This window comes from Camelus dromedarius, chromosome 8 (assembly GCF_036321535.1).
Source record: "Camelus dromedarius isolate mCamDro1 chromosome 8, mCamDro1.pat, whole genome shotgun sequence".
Taxonomy (NCBI): Eukaryota; Metazoa; Chordata; class Mammalia; order Artiodactyla; family Camelidae; genus Camelus; species Camelus dromedarius.
In genome coordinates this window covers 6255485-6270855 of record NC_087443.1, presented here as the reverse complement: position 1 = coordinate 6270855, position 15371 = coordinate 6255485, and the positions used below count along the sequence as shown (strand labels likewise).

The following is a 15371-nucleotide window of genomic DNA, read 5'->3' as shown; positions in this document are numbered from 1 at the left end:
TCACGAGCCACGCTTTGGGTGCTAAGCTAGCCCCAGGGGAGAGGCAACTCCTGGCAGAGGGAGACAGGCCAAGCTGCAGATAAGGCTCCTCTCTGAACCTGAAATCCTGCAGCGGAATATCATTCCTGAAGCTTAAAGCTGAAAGCTTTCGTCACCCTTCAACGTGTAAGGAGGAGAGGAGATTTGTTTTCCTTTAGTGTCGTTAGTCCCTTGTACTATTACATATTATTCTAAGAATGATGCTCAGGTTATTTTATAGCCTCATTGAATCTCAAGATTGGGAAGGAGGCCACTCCCGCCAGCTGAGTCTTGAATGTCTGTGCAACTTCTGCCGGAACCGGTAGCGGTCGGCCTTGGGTCGGCCTAGTGTCCCTCGACTGTTCCCGAGCCCCTCTGAGCCTCAGTTTGGGTTGCTTTAAAATCCATTTTATAGGGAAGAGAAAACCCAACTTGAAAGATTGTGTGAATATTAAATGAGCTAATTAGAAAGTGTAACTGATCATCTGATGGAGCGAGATGAACTCAGGAAGCAACCTTGGTCTCGTCTTTCATTGTAATTCACCCACTAGGCCTGGTCCCTCCCGGCCCTGGGCGAGACATTGGGCAGGCCTCAGGCCTCCGCTGGTCCTCCCCAGGTAGCAGACAAGTCCATGGACACTGGAAGTCAAGAAGCACACTCTCAAGTCGGTAATTAAAATGTCTCATCCAAGGTCCAGATGGGCCATCGAGGTTGAATCCACTGACACAGTAACTGGACTAAAGGTCTATGTGGTAGTTACATATTTTGAATATCACCCCAAAGTCATCCCTGCAGTCAGGGGAGGAGCCGTGACCTGTCTAGATATATACCTATTGCTCCCAGTCAAGCTGAAGCTTCTGATATTAAACAATTGAAAATTAATAGACAGATGGGCCGAGTTTGATGTGTTCGACCTCAGTTCAAACCGTGTCTTGTTGAACTGGTGGTTACCACCCTAAATATGAACCCTCGTCCTGTAAAAGATGCGTGAAAGCAACAATCATTCTTGAAACTAAAGGGAAAAACACAAACGTGGATTGGCATTCTGACTGATTTAACAAAAACCAGCAGCTGTGTTAGACATTGACTAATTCAATATTATTTATCTACTTATTTTCTCTCTTACGTCTGCTCTTTATCTCATAGATCATGTACTTTTTATTACTCATTTTACTGAGGTATAATTTATATACTGCAAAACACAGCCATTATCAGTGTACAAAGAGATGCTTTCTAGTAAATGTATAGAGTTGTGCAACCGTCACCATGGTCCATTTTTAGTTCATTTCCATCCCCCCGGAAAGCTCCTTCACGCTGTTTGCAGTTAATCCCCACTCCCACTCCCAGCCCCAGGCAGCCACGGGTCTGCTTTTTGTCTCTGTGGATTTGTCTTTACTAGGAGCTTCATGGAAATGGAAGTGGAATAAGCACGTAACAGTGGTTGATTTTACAACAGTTGTAATAATTCTGTAAAGAATGCTGTTTATCCATTCCCCTGCCATGGACTGTTTTCATTTTGGGGGCTTTGTAAAGAATGGTGCTATGAATAGTCACGCACAAGCCTCTGTGTCTCCACCTTGCATTTTTATTTTTCATAGGAGGATACCCAGGAGTGGAATTGTTTATTTCTATGGTAAGCGTGTGTTTAACTTTTAAAGAAACTGCCAACCTGTTTCTCAAAGTGGCAGTACCAGTTTACATTCCCACCACCAGCAGGGGAAGGCTCAGTTTCTGCACATCTTCACCAATACTTGATATTGCCAATCTTTTTCATTATCGCCACTGTATGTGTGGTATCTCACTGTGGCTTTAAAGGGTAGGTGTGTGCATCTCCCTAATGACTAATTAATGATGTCAAGCATCTTTCCGTGTGTTTATTAGCCATTTGTATATCCACCTTGGAGAAATGTCAATTGAAATCTTTGCCCATTTGAAAACTTGAGTTGTTTCTTTTTTTCTTACTGAGTTGTAAAAGTTCTTCATATATTCTGGATATAAATCATTGATCAGACAGATGATTTGCAAATATTTTCTTCCAGTTTGTGGCTTTTCTTTTTATAATGATGCCTTCTGAAAAGGAAATATTTTAATTTCAATGAAGTCTTATTTACAAAGTTTTTTTTTTTTTAATGGATTGCACTTTTGGTGTCATGTCGAAGACATCTTTGCTTAATGCAAAGTCACAAAGACTTACTCCTGCATTTTGTTTTAGAAGGTTGGTAGTTTTAACTCACTTTTAAGTACGATGCATTTTGAGTTGATTTTTTTACATGGTAAGATGCCAATCTAAGTTTGGCTTTGTTTATTTCACATATGGCTCTGTGGGTAACCAGTCCTTCCAGCACTATTCGTTGAAAAGACCATCCTTTCCTCCATTGAGTTGACTTGGCACCTTGGTCACGTTAGCTAAAAGTGTATCAATATTATTGAGCTTTCTAAGGACAAATCTTTCATTTTCTCAATTTTCTCTGTTCTTCAGTTTTCTAGTTCATTGATTTCTGCTCTGATCTTTCTTTCTTATCGCTTTCTTTGGGTTTAATTTGCCTTTCTCTCTCTCTTTGTCTTTCTTGTTTCTTAAGACAGAAGTCATTGATTTGAGAACTTTCTGCTCTCCTAAGTCCTACTTTAGTTCCATTCCATTAATTTTGATATGCTGTATTCTTGTTTAATTCAGTTCAAAATATTTCTAATTTTCACTGATTTTTTCTTTGATTCATGGGTTATTTAGAAATGTGTTGTTTAATTTCTAAAAATTGAGGATTTCCCAAATTTATCTCTTTTATTTCTGATTTCTAATTCCTTTGTGGCTGGAGAACATACTCTAAATGATTTAAATCCTTTTAAATATATTGAAATTTGTTTTATGGCCTAGGATATGGTATAAACTGGAGAACGTTCCATATACCTTTGAAAACAATATGTATTTGTTATTTTTAGGTAGCGTGTTCTATGAATGTCAAGTTGGTTGATAGTATTGTTCAAATCCTCTATATCCTTGCTGATTTTCTGTCTAGCTGTTCTCTCAATTACTGTAAGTTGGGTATTGAACTAACTATAATTGTTAAATCGTCTCTCTCTTTTCATTTCTATCCATTTTTACTTCATAAATTTTAAGACTTTGCTGGTAGACACTATTACATTTAAATTTGTTATATCTTCCTAATGTATTTATCCTTTATCATCATGAAATGCCCCTCCTTGTCTCTAGTAATATATATTTTTTTCTTAAAGTCTATTTTGTCTAATGGTAATATGTTCCCTCTGGCTCTCTTGTTGCTACCGTTTGCATGGTATACCCTTTTTATCATTTTACTTCAAACCTATTTGTGAGTTTGTGTGTGTGTGTGTGTGAAATGTGTCTCTTCTAGACTGTATCCACTGAATCTTGATTTTTTAATCCAATCTGACAATAGCTGCCTTTTGATTATAGTGTTTAGTCCATTTATATTTAATATAATTATTGATGTGGTTGGATTTAGGTCTTCCATTTTGTTTTCTACATCTCACTTTTAAATCTGTTCTCCCTTTACTGCTTTTGTGCTAAACAGTTTTTTCAGCACACCATTTTGATTCCTTTGTTGCTTTACTGCAGTTTTGGGTTATTTTCTTAGTGCTGACCCTACAGATTACAGTATGCATTTTAACTTACACAATCTACTTCAGGTTAATTCTGACTTCATTCCAGTAAAATACAGCAATATTGCTCTAATATACCTTCATTCCCTCCCTTCTCCTTTGTGCTGTGATTATCGTGTATCTCTGCATGTGTTATAAACCCAACAATATAGTGTTAGAATTTTTTTTATAAAATCTTACATCTTTTAACAAAATTACGAGAAAAGAGAAAAATATATTTACACAATCTTTTATATTTACGTAGATACCATTTCCAGTACTCTTACTTTCTACCTGCAAATTCAAGTTACCATCTAGTGTGAGGCCAACAGATGAGAAGACAATTGCCATTGAAAAAATAACTTGTTATATTCACAGACCCCAAGAAGAGGGGGCACCCTGTGCCATGCAGGGCCACATGGGGAAGCACCAGGGTCAGTCATGAAGCAGGAAGAGTGAAGGAAAACTGTGGGTGAGGGTTTTTATTGTAGTTTCCATGGAAGGAATAGATGAGGCAGGGTAAGAAGGCTGAGGGTTGGCTAGTTTGAATAACTCCAGCAGGGTCTAGGGCACAGGGTCTGTCTCTGTTGTCCAGTAGGATTATTAGGGCAGGTGGAAGGTGGCGTGGAGTGTGAGAGCCCAATAAAAGAGGTAGTTGGGATGTAGGCTCTGGATTGGTTATTTTGCACATGAAAGGCACTCTCAGGTGAACTATTTACTGTCCCCGGGACCTGAGTAGCTCTGGGAGGGTTAGTCGCTCTGGGCTCAGAAGGCCTCAAGATGTCAAATATCAGGTACACAAACATGGTTATCACACAACACCCCCATCCTGCATCTGTTGCTGGGTGACTCGGGGAAGGATGGTGAGGGAGGAGACCACGTTGCCCTGGCCTCTTTACCCAGGGGTGGGGGTTCTGATGAAGCTTCAGTCTAACTTGGTTTCATCCCAGCCACCTCTCCCTCCATTTCGCCTCATCTGCCACAAATGTATTAATGAGAACCTGAGACCTAGCCCTTACTGAGTCCAGATCTTATTATGGTTTTTCCATTATTCCAATTTGGTGGGATGTTCCTGTTCAGTGTTAGAGGAGCTAGAGCAAGGCTTCATTCTCTTCTCCCCTCCATGGGGGAGATGAATGAGATCAAGTCTGACCTGAATCTGGACTCCCTGAGATAAAACAACATTGTATCTGGCTTTTCTGATCCAAAAGCTTTGGACACAAAGAATGTCTGGACTGGACGGAGGCTGTGGTGGTTACCAGCTCTTGGAGGAGGCAGAGATCTCCATGTTATTCCATTCTTACCACTAAGCATCCAGGATTTCCTGAGGTTTGCCCTAATGAGGAATCACGCCCAGGATGCAGAAAATGCTTACTTATGACCTCACACCTTTCCCTTCTCATCTCAGGCCACAGACACATTTAAAAAAGCATTGTTCCGTGGACGATGTTTGAGTACAGTGATTGAAGCTATGTGGAAACCAGGGTTCTGAGCACCGAGTTGCGCTTTGATGAATTAGCAACAGGAGGAGGTGGGGGAAGTGAGGGGGAGGCATCGCTGGCAATGCCTTAACCTGGATGGAAGGCACAGGTGCTGGCATCAGCCACCTCGGGGCAGTGACTTTCCAAAGAAGGCGCATCAAATCAGAGACCACAGCTGAGTTCATCTCATTCTTCCAAGATCGGGGGTGGGGTCATGATAGGGTGGGACAGTGGAAGCGGAGAGACGCCTGCGCCTGAAGGCTGTACACCAGCAGACGTTCTGAAGTTCACGGTCCAAACCAAGACTCAGCCAGACAGACTGCATCCCCGCCAGAGAAGCCTCAAATGTTCATTGTCAAGATGATGAACTGGGAATAAAAGGAGAGCGAGAGAACGGTTATCCTTCCGCTTCCTACCAGCCCGTTTGTTGACGTCACAGGAGTTCCACCAGCTGATTATTTTGCCTGCAAACGTGGACTTCTGCCTCAACATGAGACATTACAAAAACTAATTAATTAATTCTCAGCACTTGAAATTTTCCAGAGGTCCCGAGTCCTTTCCAAGCGAGCTCAGGTCAAGGGCGGATGGGGAGAGAGAGAGAAAGGTGCTTCCTCCCTGTTAAAGAGACAGCCTCCCTGAGGCACCTGCGGCAGAGCAATATAAAATCAGCATTATTTTCCTCTTGGACAAGAATGTTTTGAGGATGGAGGTGATTCTTGGTCATGGAGGGTCTGCAGGAAAGGGAAGCAGCCTGGGCGTCTGGTCTCTTTACAAGTGAGCTGGTGAAGAAGTGCATGGACTTCCTGCCTCCTCCTTCCCACCAGCTTTTTTTTTCTTCTCTTTTTCATCTTTATTTTCTTGGAATGTGTTTGGTCTTTTATGGTAGACTTCCATAACCACGACTGGATCTTGAATTTATCAAAAGCCCTTTCTACATCTACTAAAATTACCATATTTTTCTCTTTTAAATTATTAATACAACAAGTTACATTGGTTGGTTTTTGCAATGCTAAATCCAGCCTTGCATTTGGGGAATAAATCTCACTTGGCCATAAAATATTATCTTTCATTCCTGATTGTTGCTGAATTTGATTTTATAAAGAATTATTTTTGTTTCATTTCTTAATCAATTCTTAATCTGGTTCTGGCTTTGCTAACTCAGATATATATATCTATAGTATCTTCTCTTCCTTTACTTTCTGAAGGAGTTTGTAAGTTTTATAGTGTTTCTTCCTTCAGTGTTTCTGAGAACTCATCAATAGAGCTATTTGGTCTCAAATTTTGTTTGGAGTGAGGTTTTAGATACCAAATCAATTTCAGCGCTGTTCTGATTTTGTTTCTCTTGTGTGTCTCTTCTGGCAAATTAATGTCAATTTTCCCTGAGTGTTCAAGTTTACTGCCCTGGATTTTTCCACAGCACCGCCTTAATGTCACATAGTAAATGTGGCAATGTCCCTTATTTCCTTAATACTGGCGATCACGCCCTCTGTCCTCCAACTCTCCCTTCTTCTCGCCCTCCTTCGCCTCCCCCTGCCCTCCCCCAAGCCTTGCCCCATATTGAATCAGGTCTATGCATTTTATTGATTGTTTTCAAAGGGCCAAATTTTGGTTTCGTTGACATTTGCTATTATTTCTTCTATGTCCTTAATGATTTGGGGGGGGGTGTCTACTTTTCCTAACAATTCCTGAGAGAAGACTTTTGACAGTCATATGCCTCCCACCAGCTTTTTTATCGTGACAGTGCCTTGGGGGAACATGATTACGTGGGATGGTTTTCTCTCCTCTCTGCCCTCCTTCCCGGGCACTGCATGTGCCAAGGCCAGGGTTCTGGAAGGCGGCTGGATGGAGGAAGACACACAGGCTCTGGCAGCAGAGTAGCTGCAGCTGAGGCCGGCCCAGCCAGAGGAAGGCTTGGACGGTTCCCTGGGTGGAGGGGAGGGGGTGTTTAAAACAGTGGCTGTCAGTTCGGCCCCACACTGGACGCACCAGGGGAATCTTTAAAATATCAATGCTTGGGTCCCCCCTCCCTCAGAGATTTGGATTTAATTGGTCGGGGGCATGGCCAGACCTTTGAGAATCCCCTAGACGATTCTAACTTGCAGCTAGAGTTAGGGCGGCAGGTTCAAAGGGAGACAGAGAGGGTTTTTCCTGCTGTTTTGGAGAGTGGTAAGTATGAGGTAAGGACATTTGCTTACAACAAATGGCTCGGTCTGTTGAGGAGGAGGAAATGGGGACCCAGAACTCACTCCAGCCTCCACATCTGTGGACACTTGGGTTGGAAGGGGCACCTTGAACCTGAAACAATGGAATGCTGGCTCCATGAGTCTGGTACTTTGCGGTCTTTGGCTAAGAGCCATCGAATGCCAGCCAAGCCTGCCCACTCTCCCCTGCCCTGTGCACACGTGGCAACGGCCACTCTTTCTTCATGCTTATTGGTAGCAAAACTTTGCAGTAAGTGAGAAATTAAGGTGGGCCAGGGTCCCGTCTCGTTTCCATAAGGGATAGTTTGAGTGCGTACCTCTCTCAAGGGCGTCCTGGGGTGTTTTGCACACTGCGAGTTAGAGGAGTTACATGGACTGAATGCACTGTGCCTGCTACAGGTGAGAGAGAATACCAGAAAGGAGAAAGGCCCAGTTTCTGTTCTCAGTGAAACTGTAATACATCCAGGGGTCTGAGCCACCCATGAGACAATCGGTCAGCGCGACAAACTGCTAAGTTACATGAAATCATAAACCAGACTTCCGGTGTCAGAGTAAGGCCCAGCTCTCTGCAAGTGGTGAGACGGACACACAGGGCGGGCTGACTGACAGTTCCATGCCCTGTCTAATACACGCCGCCATCAACCTCCTCTTCTGGGAATAGACAGTGAAACGGTACCCAGATCCAGAGTAACTGCTGACTTTGGCAATGTGTGCAGTGAGAGCACAGACGTGGGAGGGGAGGAGAGAGGGCTCAGAGATGGGGAAAGGGTCACAGGCTGCCTGGCTTTACTGCCCTTTGGTCCTAGGAAAAGCAAAGCTGGACAGAAAGCACAGGGAGAGAAAGAAAAAAAAAGATAAAAATTACAGGACCGTCGTCGGGCAGGTACAGCTCAAGTGGTAGAGCGCATGCTTAGCATACACAAGGTCCTGGGTTCAAACCCCAGCACCTCCTCTAAAAATAAATAACTAACTAAACCTAATTAAGCTCCCCAAAAAATGATTAAAGGAAAGAGTCCTGTAGTTCCCCCGCCCCCGCCACCTTTGGGCAGAAGAATGTCTAACCAGTGTTCTCGTATGTTAGTGGGTTTAGGATTTCCTGCAGGTCCTGCTAAAATGAGATCCATCCAGTGGGTCTGGGATGGGGCCTGGCACTCTGCATTTCTTCTTTTGTTTTTATGTTGTTGATTTGTTTTACTGAGATGGAATTAACACAAGACATGGCATCAGTATCAGGTGTAAACGTGTGGATTTGAGACGTTGATACATTGTAACATGATTACCACGTGGTGTCGGCTGGCACCTGTCACATACTCATTTCTTTTTTGCGGTGAGGACAGTTAAGATCTAGTCTCTGAGCAGTTTTGAAGTTCATAACATGGGACTGGAAGGGGGCTGAGGAGCTGACGTGGCAGGAGGAGGGGAAGGACAAGCGGGCAGGGCTGGCTCGCTCACTCTTTCCAGTGATGGACCTCTCTGTGCCTCAGTAACCACCTCTGCAAAATGGGGATACTGTTAGTCCTTAGCTCGAAGGGCTGTTGTGGTCATATTGAGTGCTAAATGGATAGCACCTCAAAAAATGAACAATGTTATTATTATAACTACCCTGAGGAGAGGTGTTAACCCCCACGTGGGATCATGTATTCAGCAAGTGTTTTTGGAGTGTGGCTTCTGCCCAGCCCTGGCTGGATCCCTGAGCGGAAGTTCTGGATCGGTCATACCTCGTTTATGTTGAGATGAATGAACTCCTTGTTCTTCGTCCTGAGAGCCTGGAACACCCCTGATGGGAGAGACACAAGAAAGGCATCATTGTGAAGTGCCCTCAACGGGACTCATTATTTGCCGGCCACCGAGGGGCCTGTGAGGTGCTGCCCCATCTGCTGGCAGGGATGAGCATCCTCTAGGGCGGCCAGACTCAGGCCCAGGGAAGGGATTTCTCTCAACTGGGGGAAGCGTCTGGAATTCCTGGGATGGCAGAAGCCGGTGGCCTTAGCATCGCAGGTCTGCCAACTACCGGGCACCGCTCAGCTGGCCAGCTCCTGGACCTGAAACACCTTCCTGATCTGCACTGCAATCCGTGGACCTTCTCTCCAGAAAAAAAGCACATGGAGAGAGTTTTGCATGAGTCTTGAAAGCTGGTCAGTCTCTATGAGCCCCTGTTGAGAAGGTGAGCCCTGGATGGACCCCCACGTGGGCGGAACGTGGGTTGGAGAGGGAGTCCATCTGAGCTGGACGCCCTGCGTGTTGCACTGAATAACCTAACACAGTTACCTTCCTCTCCTGGCTTCAGCCTCCACATCTCAGTCGAAATGTGGAGCCAGCCAACCCCAGCGTCACCTGCGAGTCACCCTGGGAGATTTAAAATACAACACGAAGGGGAGGGGGCTGCCGTAGAACAAAAGGCACAGAGCCCAGCAGCCCAGCACCCCTGGTAAATCTCTTCATGGACCAGATCTTAGTGGATGCCGAGGACTTACTGAGAATTTTGTGAGGGGTGCAGGTCGACATATGGTAAAGACAAGTCTATCTGATAGGGATGTTCACAGATGAAAGGACCAAGTTTCTGGGATCTGTTATTAAGTCATTCAGGGAAAAAAGTGTACGCATTAGGGGAACATAGGAAAAAGGCTAGCAAGATGATAATTGCTGAGGCTGGGCTGGTTAGAAAGTGCTGGAACCACTGGGTTTAGAAAAAAGATGCTGTGTGCCACCCCTTAGATTTTAATTTAATTGGTCTGTGCATCCTGGTCATCACATTTTTTGGAAGCTCTCCCAGGGACTGTCGTGTGTGGCAGGATTTGAGAAGTAGGGGTGGGAGTGGGGCTCAAGGAGACTGATACTATTCTTTATACTTAAGTATAAAGCAAAATATGAGCAAAAATTTCTAGGAAAAAAGGTTAAAATCAGCCTGGAGTAAAGCCTTAGCTTTAGTGCATTTAAAGTTCTCCCAATGGTGAAGCTAACGTGAGGGTCCCGGAGAGGGTGATGTTTTAAGTCTTAAGTGCCTTGTCCCTGATATTCCTCGGTTATAAGAACACGCTGAGAATTCCCTAGAGGAAAGGACTGAGGCTGCGCAGATTCAGAAAGGAAAAGGGAAGTTGCAAGGAGACAAGTCATCACATCTCATTACAGGTTGACCACCCTGTAAGTCTAATTAAAGTGACCGCCTTTCCCGTGGAACCGAGAGCACAGACCCCGCCTTGGTTTAGCCAGTGCCTCGAAGTCATCCAGCAAACGGACTTGAGACGGTGCCAAGCAGGACTGGCTCCAAAATTTGTGGGGCCCAGGGAAAAATGGAAATTTGGAACGCCTAGTTAAAAAATTATTAAGGTTCAAGATGGCATTTAACCAAGCGAGGGCATCCTGGGGTCACCTGGGCAGGTGGTCCCCCAGGGTAGCTGCCCTGGCGCTGAGTTACAGGCCCCCATGTGCTTCGTTCAGCTTCAGTTGTGTGACCCCGCCCCGGGGATGGGTGGTAGACATAGGCCACCAAGGCTAAGGACCACCCATGCTTGGTCTCTCTCTCCCTGGGGTGACAAACCTTGTGTCAGGTAACTGGGTCGGTGTCTAGGGCTTACAAAGCCCAGAAGCGGGGGAGGGACGGGGACTGAGGGAGGGGGACTCCTGATTCTGTGTGCAGTGGTGGGATGTGACCTCTCCTCAGACCTGAGGCAGGAACCTCACCCCTACTCGGTCACCTTCCCACAAAGACACTGTGAATGGATGGAGAAGGACTGTCACAAACCCACTGCAGGGACGATGCACACATCCCAAACCCTCGTGAACCACACACGTCACCTAGATCCCTGTGCTTGGCCTGTCTGTGCTGTAATTTTCAGCGAGTTGGTTTTTTTGTGCTCCTGGAAGGCTGAGACAGGACAGAAGGGGGCGGGGCATAACCATGAAAAGAATGACACGGCAATTAACACCAAGATGGCGAAGATTCAACTCCCAGCAGACCCTGCGCTTCAATATCTGCTCATTGTAACACATTAGCTGTTAGATGTCACCCCCACAAGTGCCAGGACAGTTTCAAGGCTGCCCGTAAAAGGCCAAAACGTGGGTGATGGCCAATTCCTGGGACCAGCCGACCCTGTGCTCTGAGGCCGAGCGTGTTACCAACAGCGAAGATGAAGGAAGTTTTATACATGCATTTCTTTCAGAGAATGGAACATTTTCCTAAGATTTGGAGTGGCTAGTTGAACGCTGAGGAGTCCTGCGAACAACACCGTAAAATTTCTTAGTATGTGTCCTAGAGAAACTTAGGAGTTAACCCAAGCTTTGTGTTCTAAAGGCGAGTGAGAGAGAAGGCTGTTCACAAAGCAGAGACAGGCTTGTTTTGTCTACACAAAATGTACGTGTTACCCACTCTCCCTTCTGAGTAAGATGGCTCCATTCTGCCTATGGAATGCGTATCTCCCAGGCCTTTCTCTTGCCTTTTGAGACAGCCTGCACTCTGCCTACGGAGGGTACATCTCTCTGAATAAACCTTCTTTTACTTAATTATGGCTCGCTCTTGAATTCTTTAACATGCGAAGCCAAGGCCCCTTACTTGGCGAGGCGCATCCCAGGGACTCGACCGAGACCTGGGACACAGCCATTCTCTTGCATCCCATTTTTTCCTGTAACAAGGTGACCAGAGGGGATGGGCTCTTCCTGGGGCCCCAGGACACACAGCCCCGCTGGACACTTACGGCTTGCATTCTCCAGCCGGACCAGGCAGTTCAGGAAGTCGTCGAAGCCCAGGTGGAGCTCCTGGTCCGCACACCTGAGGACGATCTGCTGCAGGAGGGGACTGCTGAGCTGGAAGCCTGTCGGGACAAGGGAGGGGGCACGGTCACCCCAGCTGAGCCCCACAGGACGCACCTTCGGGAGAACTGAGTTGGCTGCGAGAGAGATGGGGTAGGGGGTGATGGCCCCAGTGGGGCGCTGCCCTCGTGCAGTGTGACAGTGTGTCTCTGCCTTTTGAGTTCACCGAGTTCGGGGTCATGGCTTTGACCTCACATCACCCACGGGGTCCTGCTGACATTTCAGGAAGCCTCACTCAGGGGAACTTGACGCCAGACAGCATCCAAGCCCCATGCCTGTTCCCACAGCAGCCTCCTCTGGTTCTAGGGCTGTACTTCCCGCCCCTGCTGGCCCTAGGAGGGGGGGATTCCTGCCAGGACACCCCCAGTAGGTGGGGGTTTCTCACGGGCATTTTAGCCCAGAGGCGTGGGGGCTCTGCAGACGGAGTTCCTCCAAGGGGATGCTGCCGCCCACAGTGAAACACACGCCCGAGGGAGGGAGAACCAGCCGCAGACGCTTTGCTTCCCTCCTCTGGGTCTGGGCTTGCTTGTTGGTCAAGTGAGGGGTTTAGATGAAGTAATGCTCCTTCTAGATTCAACGTTTAAGGCTTTGAGTTCAAACCAGTGCTCCCCACTTCCAGTCCACCCCCCCTGCCTGCTCACTTTCCGGGAAATGTTCAAAGGATCGCTCAGAAGTCTGCCTGGGCTCTTCCTGCTTCTCCACACCCGGTCAGAGCGAGGAGGCCAATTGGAGGCGGTTCCCGGGGTCCGCACGGTGGCGCCGGCCGCCGGAACCCTGGAGCGTGTGCCCCGCGGGGCTGGAGGAGGGGCGGGTGGGGGCTGGCCCCCTCGCCTCCCCAAGTCAGGAAAAGAAGGATGGCCACACCCTGTCTCTGAAGGGCTCCCTTTGTCCCTGCTCTGTCCTGCTCTGTCCCCCTTGCTCTAAGAACCAGGACCCCAGCCCCTGAGGAGCCAGGCCCTTCTCCTCTGTGGCCGTCTCCACATTTATAACCAATTTTGTCCTCTTTGCCCTCACAAGCTGGGCCTGATTTTGCACATAGTGTCCTTTATCAGACCACCAGGCTGACAGTGTCTCCCCATGTTTGTTTTACCTGGGAGGGAGCCGGGTCTCAGGCTCTGGCCAGTCCCAGGGGCGTGTCTGTGAAGTGTGCTTTGTGAGGGGCGCCTTGCGGCTGGGCGGGGGCTGTGGGCTGTGGTCACCGTCACATGCAAAGGACAGCTGAACCTCAGAGACTCAGGCTTCCCAGGCAGTGACTGCCACAGGGCTAGGAGTGCCACCTGGAGCCCACCCTTCTTGCAGGGAATGGGTAAAAACTACCACGGAAGCTTCCGTTTGGATTTGGTCTGCCAGTGACAAAGCCAGGGGCCAGGGCCACAGGGGCAGAGGGATACAGAGCTCTGTGCACCCCAAACCCGACGCCAAACCTGATGCCAAACCACGGGGGCGGCATGGCGTGATAATCGTCATCTGAAGGCAGAAATGAGAAGTTTGGGAACAGAGAGCTTGCCAGCAAAGTCACGTAGAACTTGGCCAAAAAACTTGGCTGGAGGCTGAGGCCTGCAGGGGTCGGGCTAGGCTCATGCCCAGTGGACACACTTTAAAGACTCCTGCCCGTGTCGCACGGTGGTTTAAAACATGCGCCCTGACGAGAGGGAGCGAGTCTTGAGTCTGAGGCCGGGCCCTGCCCTTAAGAAGCAGCAGTTCTGCTCAAAGACTGGCCCCTCCTCGGGCCGTGAGAGGTGCGCGGCCTCCGCAGATGGCAGCTGGGCCGCGGCCAGCCCGCGCCTGGCTGCCCGGGCCCTCCTTTACCTGCGGCTTTCAGGGCGGTCCGCAGCTCATAGGAGGACATGGTGCCGGATTCGTCAGCATCGAACTGCAGGAAAAGGTTCTGTGGGGAGAGAGACGCTGAGGCCCCGAGCATCTGAAGGCCCCGCCGAGGCCCCTTCGGTGGCCCGCGCAGGACCGGGACTCCTCACCAGCTGGAAGGGGCAGTGGTTGCGTTAGGGCCTCCAAGAAAGGGGTCCCTTGGTTTTCCTTTCATTTGGGGTGGAAGCACCGCGGTCCTTCCCTCGGTATTGGAAGTAAGTACTGGCGTTCCACCATGACTTCCTCCCTTCCGCCCTTTCTGGACACATATCCACTGGCCAGCAGCACCTCGGTCTTTAAAACCCCCTTCTGCTCCAGGTCTGTCCGGTCCCCCATGCACTGGCCGGGTTACGTACTGTCCACATCTTCAGCTTCTCCCAGAACGCTTTGAATTCCCTGAACTCTAACTTCCCATTACCGCTGGTCTGTGCGGAGTGCATTAAGGAAGAGAAGATTCGAGAATCATTTCACCCCAAGCCTCCTGGGGCTGCAGAGGGGGAAGGGGAGGGGGAGGGCTGGCATGGGTGCTATTCAGGCTGTGAGGGAAGTGGTTTAACTATTAAGCCATGAATCCCATGAATGAGGGGTGAGGTGGGGACGGCAATAGAAAGGTTGAAAACACACACACGGCGGAGAGGGTGCGGCTCAGTGGTAGAGCGCGTGCTTAGCATGTGTGAGGTCCTGGGTTCAGTCCCCAGTCCCTCCATTAAGAAATAAATAAACCTAATTACCTCCCTCCCACCCTCCAAAAAATAAAAAAAAAAACAACAAACAAACAAAAACCACACACACAAAAACACTTCATTCGCTTGGACAGGACTCCAACGAGGCACCAAGATCCCCAAGTTCCTTCAGAGACATTCCCCCCACTGGACAATCTGCACCTCCTGATTCTGTTCCAGTTCAGGCACCACGGCCTCCCAGGCTTTGGCCATTCTATGCGAAGAGGACTATTCTGCTGCTTGAGGATGCCACGTTCCAGGAGAGCCTGCCTCAACATCTATTTCTGCCCACATATTTGGAAGGATACGTCCATTAGAGAAATGATGTTTTTACAGGAAATTAGGCTGAGCTTCTTGAATTTGATGTTCTTTTCTGAAATCACACAAGAAAGCAGGATTCAGTTGACCCCTGAAAAGATCAACCTACTCCCTACCTGCAGTGTGGTTAGACCCGGGCTGGTGAGGGTGGTGACGGGGTCACCATGAAGACACTAATGAAAGTAGAACATGGTCTTTGGGGAGGAAAAATATTTCAAAAAGCCTTAAAAATGGGCATATCCTCCCTTCCTTTTATCCTAGTTTTAAGAATCCCAAGCAAATAATTCTAAATTGAGATTTTTATCATCAGGTTATTCATACTGGCGAAAATTTAGAAATGATA

The 15371-nt window shown here is 47.7% G+C and overlaps 1 protein-coding gene across 3 annotated transcripts in view; it reads right to left on the bottom strand.

The window, feature by feature from the left end:
- Window positions 1-5326: 5326 nt before the first annotated feature.
- The window catches only part of CAPN9 (calpain 9), a 45487-nt gene continuing 35442 nt past the window's right edge, over window positions 5327-15371 (bottom strand). For all 3 annotated transcript variants that reach the window (XM_064488607.1, XM_064488608.1, XM_064488609.1), the window contains 6 exons: window positions 15019-15083; window positions 14345-14413; window positions 13932-14010; window positions 12008-12124; window positions 9035-9093; window positions 5327-5483 (listed from right to left, as the gene is read on the bottom strand). In XM_064488607.1, the coding sequence (XP_064344677.1) occupies window positions 5457-5483; window positions 9035-9093; window positions 12008-12124; window positions 13932-14010; window positions 14345-14413; window positions 15019-15083 (416 nt within the window). In that variant the 3' untranslated portion in view covers window positions 5327-5456. The remainder of the gene's footprint in view (window positions 5484-9034; window positions 9094-12007; window positions 12125-13931; window positions 14011-14344; window positions 14414-15018; window positions 15084-15371) is intronic.